The 11,312-nt window shown below is 35.3% G+C and overlaps 1 protein-coding gene across 3 annotated transcripts; it reads right to left on the reverse strand.

The window, feature by feature from the left end:
- Window positions 1–538: 538 nt before the first annotated feature.
- Window positions 539–8,983, reverse strand: LOC141619354 (citrate synthase, mitochondrial). 3 transcript variants are annotated; one of them, XM_074436376.1, is made up of 20 exons: window positions 8,821–8,983; window positions 8,579–8,637; window positions 7,031–7,093; window positions 6,875–6,916; window positions 6,698–6,763; window positions 6,445–6,510; window positions 6,227–6,340; window positions 5,708–5,771; window positions 5,518–5,600; window positions 5,113–5,162; window positions 4,955–5,032; window positions 4,160–4,288; window positions 4,020–4,062; window positions 3,792–3,878; window positions 3,029–3,130; window positions 1,847–1,954; window positions 1,719–1,769; window positions 1,152–1,225; window positions 1,014–1,065; window positions 539–929 (listed from the first exon to the last, which is right to left on the reverse strand). In XM_074436376.1, the coding sequence occupies exons 2-20, from the start codon at window positions 8,627–8,629 to the stop codon at window positions 834–836; spliced, it is 1,419 nt and encodes a 472-aa protein (XP_074292477.1). In that variant the 5' UTR covers window positions 8,630–8,637; window positions 8,821–8,983; the 3' UTR covers window positions 539–833. The 3 variants fall into 3 exon arrangements, with proteins under 3 accessions (XP_074292477.1, XP_074292478.1, XP_074292479.1); XM_074436377.1 differs by lacking the exon at window positions 8,821–8,983 and adding an exon at window positions 8,774–8,793; XM_074436378.1 differs by lacking the exons at window positions 8,579–8,637; window positions 8,821–8,983 and adding an exon at window positions 7,250–7,332 and having other exon boundaries at window positions 7,031–7,122.
- Window positions 8,984–11,312: the final 2,329 nt, after the last annotated feature.

Genomic DNA, 11,312 nt, shown 5'->3' on the forward strand with positions numbered 1-11,312 from the left:
AATGAGGACGACGTTAGCTATTATGAAGCCAAGATTTGGGTTAAGCTATGGTTGGATTTCAAGCAGTTAGAGGATTTCAAATTCCTCGGGAATTCAATTGAAGATTGCAGTGTTTGATCATCAGCAGAACAAATGCATTCTAGTATCTCGTCGACTCTGTATTATATACTGCAATTTGTATTTTAAGATATGTGATAAAATTAAGTCCGATTTGTAATATTTATTTTCAAGTAACCGTCTATCCATCTATGTAAATAAAGTAAGTAGTAAACATTTAAATATCAATATATATTAATTTTAATCTTTGTATTCAGTTAATTTTAAGTTTTGTTGCAATTCTTGTATGACATATTATTATTATTATTATTATTAATGAAATTGATCTTTTACTCAAAAAGTAATATATCAATATATATTTTTTTTGTTGACAGTAAATATCAATATATTTTACGGGTTTAGATTCACCCGAAATGTGTAAATAAATACTTCATCTCGTATCACTTTCCTCATTTTCATCTCGTATCATTTTTCTCTATCGAGCTCAAAACCGTGTCAGATTTCTTATTGAACTCAGAAGTACAGCGCAAAAGTTGTTACAGAGTAGCTGAATCTGAAAAAAGAAAACTCGAATCAATCACACCAAAAACTCTATAGAAAAGGGCAACCCTTCTATGAGCAAAGAAGACTGCCGAATATCTTCCTAACTTAGCATTGCGTATTAGTCAATAACGTCATTATTGAAAATTAAGGGCGATCAGCCCAAAACAATGAGAACTTTACAAAAAAAAAATCTTCCTAAATCGTATCCTCGTGTTCCATCATGTGTAGCAAAATTATGCGGTTGCTTTCTGACAGTGCTTTTCAAGCCATTCCATGGTTACACTCTTGGGTCGCTCCAAGGCTAATCCAAGAGCTCGGTCCCATATAAGCTGTAAAACGTAACCGATGAGATAAGTCGTAAAATTTTGTGGAAGAAAAATTGAAAAATTAAGAGCGTGAGCCGGATATGAAACCTGAGAGCAAATTCCAATGCTTCTTGACACTCCAAACAGCACAGTGTAATATCTGCAGGGGCATAATTGTAATTCCATTAAGTTTCACGAAATAAACTTTATTGACAAATATATCGAGTGCAGAAAAATTTTACGGACCTTGCTTCTGTCAAACCATAATAGTTCAGCAAAACTCCACTGTGAGCATCAACATTTGGCCATGGGTTCTTAACCTGCAATCACCCGAAAATTATGTCGAGATGAAAAACCCCGAAAATTATGTCAAGATGAAAACAAGTCAGCAACAAGTCGTTTAGTCACAGAACTGACTCACTTCATGTTGTACACCTCATCTTGTAAATAAGTTAATTGGTTGTATAGACCACTCTTAAACGAGACGAAATGAAATTAGGGACATGCTGACTCCAGTTATCCGGCTTAGCAATAAACTATGATATTGAGATTAGAACTCATTTGTGTAGTTCATAGCTTATAAAAGAGCTGCAAATTTAAATCAGATTCAAATATAATTGAACAAGTTAGTCTTTTTGCTATTTAAATCTTTTATTTTATTTTACTTTTTCGGAGAGAGAACAGAAGGTATTCATGGATGGCACAAACGTCGCCACAGTCATGCATCGCGAATAAGGCAAATTTAGGGAGAGAAAGCGACTGTTTAAGAAATTAATTCTCTGTAGTTTTATACTCCGTAGGAGAGAGGATTACCTTTCCAAGTTCTAAAAGAATGGGAGGCACCACTTCATAGAGCTTCGACACCTGCAGAACCAAAAGCTAACTGAGAAACAGAGATAAAACATTTATATTATTTTAAGGAAATAGGTCTCGTTAAATACCAGTTGAAAAAGTGGGTCATCAGGCAGGTGCTTCAATGCAAATTCTCTCTGACATGTATACCTAGGATCCGTCTTACGCAGGACTCCATGGCCAAATCCAGGAACGACCTATTTGGAAGTAAGACACACGTTGCATATGAGAATCAGAGTAGGGCACAGTACTAAAGCATTCTTAAATCTTAATATGACCATTAGGCCCCATCCCGCCAAAAAGTGTAGCCATTTTTTCACTGGTGATGGGATACGGAAAACTACTGCAGAAGACCGGTATATGTATATATCTACAATTCACACCTAGATTTCCAAGAAAAACAGAACAGGTGAAGAAAAAAGTTACTAAGATGGCTAAAACTATTATTAATTGCTTTATGAAATATGACTAATTAATTACAATCTCCCTACAACAAAAAGTCATCTGCTTACAAAAAAATTCAAATCCTTCTCAGTCTAGCCCTTCTATCCCCCCTTCAATTAAAAAAAGAGGAATCTTTTTTTCGCTTGTCTTTCTATTGACTCGTTGTTTGATACTCCCTCCGTCCCGGTCAATTGTTGTCCTTTGGTTTTGGCACAAAGACCAAGGAAAGAGGAGATTGGCCAATAACTAAATGACGAGTGGAACAAATTGAATGAGAATGATCAAATTACTTATCAAGTTTATTCTTAAAATAGAAAGGACAACAAATGATTGAGACACCCCAAAATAGAAAAGGACAACAAATGACCGGGACAGAGGGAGTAATATATAAAAAATTTGAACTTATTTCAAATGAAGCCAAAGATTCACTACTTTTTTTGTGTTTTGACGTATCATAAAATAAAGGAAAATTCTGCTCAATACGCTATATGCGCTTCGTACGTTATGAAGGAGTAACTTCCAAGCAGAGCTCACTATGGATCATCTGAAAACAACCTCTAGTTTCAAAGAGGGATAAGGATGCATAAATCTAACATGCTAATAGAAAGGGTAATGGAAATGTAGGATAAGGGGTGAGGGGGAAAGTAAAAAAAAGGTTTCAACAACATAAACACACTGTAACTCTGTAAGTGTCAATGACTAGTAAACGACGCATACAAGAAAAGTTTCAAATGTATCCTGAAGACCTGAACAAGCGACGGTAACTTTAGTTAAACTTCAAAACAAAGTGACATACCACAATCTATACCTAAAAATAACAGACTCACCTTGCCACTGTTCAGTGTCTTCCAGACATAATCTTTCAGTTGCTCAGAAGTGATGTTTTCTCCGCATTCATCAACAACTGACTTGATCCACAACAGGACTTCCTGGAATAACGTAATGTCATCATCATGAGATTTGGTGAGTACGAGAAAGAAACAAAAGACTAGTTGCACAAGACGCAAATAAATAAGTGACCATTAACAACACAACACAACCCAACACAAACTCAAAAAACAGTGTCAGAGATTGGTTCCTCCAGACATGAATGTCCTTGGGATGAAACCGTGAAATAGCTTCCTTTATGACCAAAACTTGTGGTAAGCAAGCACAACGAATCATTTCTCAAACAAAAAAACTGTGATAGCCATAAAAAGTTACAACTGATGACATGTTTATGTTCAAGATCTGAAAAAATATGAGGGTTTAGCAGTGAAACATGATAAAAGACATAAACTTGAAAAGCCTGAAGCCGGAGTATGCTTGATTGCACCAGAAGTTAAAGAAGAAAACAGGAGCTGTAAAAGTGCGAGCACCACACCAGCTGAACCAACATCCAAATAGAAAGAAGATGAGGGAAAGAGCAAGTAAGAAAGATCTGCTTATTGTTGCCAATGTTTTCATAGGCTGGCTTACAAGATCAACAGAAAGATAAATGACCAGGAAGCACATCAACTGATGCACTATAAGTATAATAAACCAAGAACTAGTTTAGCTACCTCATCACGTTAATCATTAGTACTGGGGACGTATGGAAGGATGTAATACCTGATTGGCTAATCCGTGAAGTGGGCCTGCCAAACCATTCAATGCAGCTGCAAAAGAGAGGTAAGGATCTGAAAGTGCACTGCCCACCTGCATAGTGGTCAGAAATGATCAACTTAGCATTTTCAACGAAATAATTCCAGTATTTTGCTTTAACTAGAGCTCCCAAAATAGAAAGATAATTTACGAAGCACATTAAGGGACAGATACTATTTTTTTAAGACACTTTACCAGATGGCCAGTGTGTGCGCTGACATTTCCACCCTCATGATCACTGCAAAGGATAAGGAAATAAGCCATTTAACTCCATAACTATTAAATATTCAGAGGGGGGTGGGGGTGTTAATAACAAAGGCTAGACTGATGCTTACGTGTGAATTGTGACGTAAAGTCGCATCAGCTCATACATCTCAGGGCTCTCAAAACCCAACATGTTTGCAAAATTAGCACCATAGTCAAGGGAGTCATCTGATGGAATGGTTTGTCCATTCTTATACATCCTTCAGAAAGAAAATGAAAATATTGAGATTCCAAGTGAGTTTATCAAACCAATTGACTCTACAATGATGAAAATGTATTCATTGTACACACAAACCAACCTGAGCTACGCTCACATAATGTCAAGGACTTAAGATTGAGTACACAGATCCCACTATTGGGATTCAGAATATACTTATCAGTTATCTAGAAAATGAGAAGGTAAATGAATGTCTTATTTTTGTCACTCAAAGTTTACCACGTTTAAGGTCGAAGAGAATCATGAGTAGATTTTAGATATCTTTGTGTTCCATGGTTAGACCACCGGAAGAGAAAGTATCAATTTTCAAATGCAGGAAAAAAAGGCCTACAGTGCTACAGAATACTAGTACATTTTCCGGAAGAGAGAGTATGAATTTCCGAATAAAGGAAACAATGGTTACAGTGTTACAGATCACTTTGTACATTTTATTGACACCTTGTGAAATATATCATTGATAAAGCAATGCACCTTTAGAGAGACATCCTTACAAACGTTTAAGGCAGATAGACTCTCAGGCATTTAAGTATTTAAACAGTAGGAAGTGGAAACCACTATTTCCCTGCCCAGAAACACCAGTACCAGCAAAATGTAGAAGTTTCTACTCATAGTTCAGTTATTTCTTGACGATGAAAGAAAATGTACTGACCTTCGATAAATATAAGCAGCAACAACAGGAAGTTTTGCAATCAAACTAAGGCAGTCCTCATATGTTGGCTCCCAAAACCTAAATGTACAAGTCAGTAAGATCAGGACCAACTTTTACTTACTATTAGAAAACACAATATCATGAGGAGAGACACTCACTTTGATTTATGGATTCCTTTCTCATATGCTTTCTGAAATTCACTTTGAACCTGAGAAACCAAGTGCAATCGTTACAAACTGCTACACTGGCTTGGAACATTAGGTTCAATAACAAAGGCATCACACCAGCCAAATGCCTTTACAAAAGGAAGAGTTCGAGTTTTTATTAGTTTTTTTTCGCAAGGCATGAGAGCTCAAAGCAAGACTCTACAGAGAGTTATAGGTATATAGTACTGAAAGGAGTGAAAGATCAAAGATAAAGTAGTGATGACAGGAACAAGTAAATTGTGTCAACAGATCTTCTACAAGCATAAAGAGCACATAATAAAGACATCGAACACTCTTGAGCAAGGAGCGGTTATAGTACATTGGTAGAAGATAACAGCAAGGAATCCGTGTATTAACCTGAAGGGCCATGACACCAGTAGCAAACTGAGTCATTGGATGAGCAGTTACAGGTAGAGCATCAATAGTTTTGTAAACATGGTCTGCAGTGGCAAATTAAAAGTTAATAATCAAACTGAAATAGTTTTCTTTACATAAAAAGAATGAAAAACTTATATTTATCGCATGAGAAAGGAATCAGTATATTAACCTGGGACAGAAGAACGGCTTCGTAAATCTGCTGACAATGCATCCACTTGCTCTTTGCTGGGTACCTATATAATCATATCCAGCATGAAGAACATAAATAATATAAACTGAGAAGAATTTTTTCAGATATATTCCAACGTGAGATTGAAGTGGACATATATCAAAGAAGGCCTTGATATATAATACCGATCCTACTGTCTTGTGCCAGCAATCCCAGCCATCTATGAAACATAGAGGCACTTTACGTGTGATAGAACTGCTCATTAAAATTACACTTCCCCATTCAAAATTTCACCTAAGAATATGGCTTTTTATTAAGAAAATTGATCATTCAGTCAGGAAAAAAAAAGTCTCGCCTGAGATAACTAGGGGAGAACCTTAAGCATTGTACCCTTCATGTCAAATGTTAAATAAGTTGAGTTATCATCAGTAAGTATTCGACTAAATCTAATCATAATGCAATCAGCTTATGATTATAAGCTGGAAATATAAAACCCTGAAGTAGTACGGAGTTGCTTACTTTCCCCGTCAAAAGTAGCCAAAGAAGACCTTCAGGTAATGGCTCGCCACCTGGCTTGGCAGCAGGTAAGAGCTTCTGACACTCAGGGATAGACAAACCCCTGAACCTGATACCCTGAAAATAAACATAATAACATTATAATATGATAAAAAAAAATGTAAATAAACAATTCTCAGTCTTTTTGAGAAAACTTGCACCATGTGAGAGAAGTAACAAACCTCTTCCGGATCAAGTAAAGAAGTTTCCCAAAGCAAACCCGTCATTCCTCTCATTCCACCAAGAACCTATGTATTGAAAAGCAAACTCAGAAGAACAATTTCATCTGATCGTATATTATTCCCAGAAAGTTCAAATGCGGTCTCAAAACAAGAATTCAGATGCCACACCGCGATTATAGTATTCTGTTGATTGTATGTATTACAGAAAGATGAGCGGAATAAAAAAAAAATTGACTAAACGATAAGCTCATACCATATCCACATTAATGTTCCCAAGCTGAACATTTCCATGTTCTTTCTTTAACTTCTTCAACCGTTCCTACAGTAGAGCGGTGAAGAAAATGTTAATCGGCAATCTTAAAAAAACAAACGCTGAAGTGGTGAAATTCGTTATGAGTTAAAGTGGATGTTAAATGATCATTTAGAATACCTGCTGTTCAGGAATCATTTCTTGCAACTCTGATCGAAGGTCCTACAAATTTTACAAAAAGATTAAAAAAATGTATGAACTTTGCAAATGAAGCAATTAAATATGCACTATTCACGGCAAAACATAGAATTAAGGATGAAGGGAAAAAAAGATTACAAGATTAGAGGAACTTTGCATCTGAATCCATCTCACGGAATTGCTCAGGCATGATTGCTGACCCTGTGAATTACAAACAATTTAGATAACAGCTGGTGAACTCTATGCTAGAATATAATGTACGTGCAACCAGATAAAATATAATATTAGTGATTATTGAGGAAATTTTGATGAATGCGGAAGCGATTTGTAAAAGATCAAAAACTTAGCGATTGATACCATATGAAATAAAGTTTCAAGAATTAGAGAGAGAAGTGATGAGAGAATGATGGAAGAAATGTAATGAAATTATATTGACCAAAAGTTGATACAAAGAGTTACATCATATGCTTATATAGGATGCATAAGTCAGTTTATCTTAACCAACTCTTAACAACTTTACTTCAATATAACTAACTTATAACTAACTAATGAGTTGAGAAGTCTTGTATTCTCATTTCTCATAAATACTACACAAGCCAAGTTGCTTTAAAATGCTCCGTTCATGGCGAGGTTAAGGAGTCAAAAGCCCGCACCTTACCCAATTGCTGAGACATATAGCTTGTTTCAAATAAAAAGTGAAAATTGTGTCACGGATTGTAAATTCTATCGAACATTACAGTTTTGTGAATCATATGCTTTATTCTATCATTTTACAAAGCTAAAATGCTAATGCAATATGTCTACATCGGAAATTACTGGAGTATAGTACTTAAGATTTATAGTGTGTTTAATCAAAAGTGGAGGGAAAGGGAGGGGATGGAGATGGCGATGGAGGGAAAGGAAAGGGAGGGAAGGGAAGGGGGAATGGAGAGTGAGTGTTTGGATACAATTTCGCTTCGAATCTTGCCTATTGTGGCGAGATTTTGATTTGTCTTGGAGGAGAGAAAATGGATCCCTCCAAATCCCTCCCCCTCCATTTCCCTCCATCCTTATTTGCTATCCAAACAAGGGTCCCCTACTCTCCCTCCCTTTCTTTTCCCTCCAAATCTCTCAATCCAAACATCAAATAAGTCCAAATCAAAGCAATTTTCTAAGGACGGAAAATATTGCTTGCTACATTGCGACGCAGAAGATAATTAGGCAGATGTTACACCTATTCATTTTCTCAACAAGAGCAAGCTTCATCCAGAAATTCACATCGTCTTTCGTTTATTTATTTATTTATAATGATCACTCATAAATAATCTTAAATACATGTTGAATTTAGCTTAATCTTCACATCGTTGATTAAATGCAATCATTTACAACAGCGAGTACTTCAAATTCACACCGTCTTTTTCTTTTATTTAGATTAACCTTCACCAAATCGCTGAATAAAAGCAATCATTTACAACAGCAGAAAAAAACATTAACCGGCTCCAAAACGGCTACATCAACAACAATTGATCTCTTACAATATGAAACCGTCTTTTCATTTATAAAAACACTCATTTATTGATAGTAACAGTAATACATAAATGTTTAACCAATAAAATAACGGTATAAATCATCGCAAAATCATCATCGAACGTAAAATTCAACAAAAGGTAAAAAATCAAAAACCGAAAACCGAAAGCGAAAACTTACAGCGCGAGAGCGCAGCTTCGATAGAGAAGAAATTCCTCGGAAGAACGACATTAATCAATCTATAGAACATAAGATAAATTCACAATCAGCAAAACAGAAATTAACCTAATTACGCTAATCCGATTAAATACAGTAACAAAAATAACAGATCAATAAAATTACAGAATAATTAAGCAGTAAAATGCGATTACGAACAATAACTTGATGAACAAGAAGAAGGTAATAGAGAGAAAGAAGGAAACCTTGAAAAGTTAGGGATTTAGAGAGAGAAAAAAAGGAACGCGATTCGAAGGAGTCGGTAACTCGGTAAATGTTGGTGGTTAGTTTTATTTTAGTGTTTGTGTATTTATAGGTTGAATATTATGCGCGCATGATTATTTATGTAATCAAATCAAAGAAATGTTTATGTTAATGAGAAGAATGTTTAGGGTGCAGAAAGGTCGACAGCCCAAATGTACTTAGAAAAGTCAGGTCAAAATGTTCCCTTTTTTTTTTTTTCTTGATTTCGCATCCCCCTTAAACTAAAAGAATAAGAAAAGTGAAAATTTTCCCGCCTAAATGCTTTTAACTAGAAATTGGGCCTAACTTTATCTAGATATATATTGGACCTAATATATGGTCTTTATGTATCAAAGTATTTTATCAAACACCGCAACTTTTATAGTTGGGCCAAATTTATTTTATTCATTATCATCTCATTAGTCAAATATATGTATTTTAAATGTCGTAAATTTTCTATTTAAAACATATGCAGATTTTACTCATATTATTAAAATCAGTGTGTGCTTTTCACTTTTTTATTCTTTATGTTTTTTTACTCTGTTTAAATTGTTACTCTGTATATTGTAACAAAAATTACAAAAATAGTTATATGCTTCAAATGCGTAAAAATAAGCATAAGTTTTTGTAATTAAACTAACAATCTTCTTTTTTTAATCATAAACTTATTCTGAGTAAAAATGTAAAATTCGTTCTATTTTAATTCTTAGTATTTTTACACATTAACAATTGTAGATAATTACAAATAAAATTCAAAGTTCATTTATACATTATTATTATTAGTTGTTAAGTTCTCTGCACATGACATTCTAAAATACCGTGCATTCGCACGGGCACTATACTAGTTTATATGATTAAGACCGAAATTGGCTGGTGTGAACGGTAAAACTCAAAACTCAAAAGCTATCTTTTTTAGATAAATGTTATTTCATCGCATTGGTTAGTCTATAGTCATCATTGGCTCGTTTTTAGTGTACACTAAAAGCTCATGGATTTGTTGTTGGTGAGGTAAAATAGAAGAAATTAACAGATTATACTCATACGCGGAGTATAATGATAGTGTTATACATACTCCTATAAAGGTTATAATTTTAGTATGTTGATGAGAAATACTCAACAATAATCCATCCTATTTCATAACAATAATCCATCATATTGGTTGTCTGCAATAATCACTCCATCCTATCAATAATCTCAATTAAATCCAACCTAAACATCATACCTTCTAATAACGAACCAGCTGATATTTTGTGATGTTTAAGTGTATCAAATAAACCAAGTTCTTGATTTATCACTTGAAAATATTACATATAAACTTCACATATACCAGCTAGGTTGCCCAAAAACTATCAAATATTCCAACATAAACTTTTAAAAAATATCAGCTGGTCCGTTATTAGAAGGTATGGTGCTTAGATTGGATTTAATTGGGATTATTGATAGAATGGAGTGATTATTGCAGACCACCAATAGGATGGATTATTGTTATGAAATAACCCTTAAGTAATTGTGATATATGATCATTTCATTATAAAATTCACAAATTGCATTTACAAATTACAAATATGACTAGTCGGTGCATCTAGACCAAGTCCAACAGTGCAGACCAACCCGACCTACACGGCATGACAAAATCTGTGATATCCGTCGGGCCATGCTCAGGTTGTGAATGGCTTACCCCGACCCGCAAAACCCACCAACCCCCATGTTTAGCCGAGCCGGTTCAGGGCCATCACACCCCAACCCATGGTGCGGGCTTGGGCTCACCCCCTCACAACCTGCCCCGCTCCATAACCTCGCCCAACCCGATTTAGTCTAGATGCACCGAGGAGAATACCATTCTTCTTTGGTATAGAGGGAGCTATAAGCCTACAAAAGTAAACATATTGTTGATAGGATTTGAATCCCACCATTCGTAAATACGGTTACTAACTAACATATACACCAATATTTTAAGTTTGAGAGCAAAAGTTTGAATATGGTCAACCTATTAATCAGAACATAAGCTAACACTAGTCCTAACACTTCCAACTTCTTCATTGTTTATAGGAACAATCATTCCCACTAGCCCGCTAATCCCATCACTTTATAGCGAGTTCATTAACACAATTTGTCCCGGGTGTGATTCCGGAGCAGGATTTGTTACCACGTGAGCTTTGTTGAATGATGACTTTGCTTGACTCTTCCTTTCGGCCTCTCCTGAAACAATGAACAAACTGAGGGCTCGGCTTGGTACCGAGCGTACTCACTCCGACGCTCAAGTCAGTAAACTTAAAGGAATTAAGTTGTGTGTTACTTGTCAAAGTATATTGTAGAGAGATAAGGGAGTTTATACCAGATTAATAGTGAGTTTAGGTTATATTTCGGATCCTTTTCTCAATGAGAGAAGTGGAGCATTTATAGACTTTCACCTTTTGTCACGTAGTGGCCAAGTGGCCAAGTGGCAGAGCAGATG

Source organism: Silene latifolia, chromosome X, assembly GCF_048544455.1.
Source record: "Silene latifolia isolate original U9 population chromosome X, ASM4854445v1, whole genome shotgun sequence".
In the NCBI taxonomy this organism is placed as follows: domain Eukaryota; kingdom Viridiplantae; phylum Streptophyta; class Magnoliopsida; order Caryophyllales; family Caryophyllaceae; genus Silene; species Silene latifolia.

Excerpts from the sequence above, each read along its gene's own strand:
- LOC141619354 (XM_074436376.1), bottom strand. The coding sequence starts at position 8,629 with ATGTCGTTCTTCCGAGGAATTTCTTCTCTATCGAAGCTGCGCTCTCGC. Across the intron at positions 6,764-6,874 it reads AAATGATTCCTGAACAGCAG|GAACGGTTGAAGAAGTTAAA; the intron begins GTATTCTAAATG and ends GCTCTACTGTAG. Across the intron at positions 1,955-3,028 it reads AGACACTGAACAGTGGCAAG|GTCGTTCCTGGATTTGGCCA; the intron begins GTGAGTCTGTTA and ends ACTTCCAAATAG.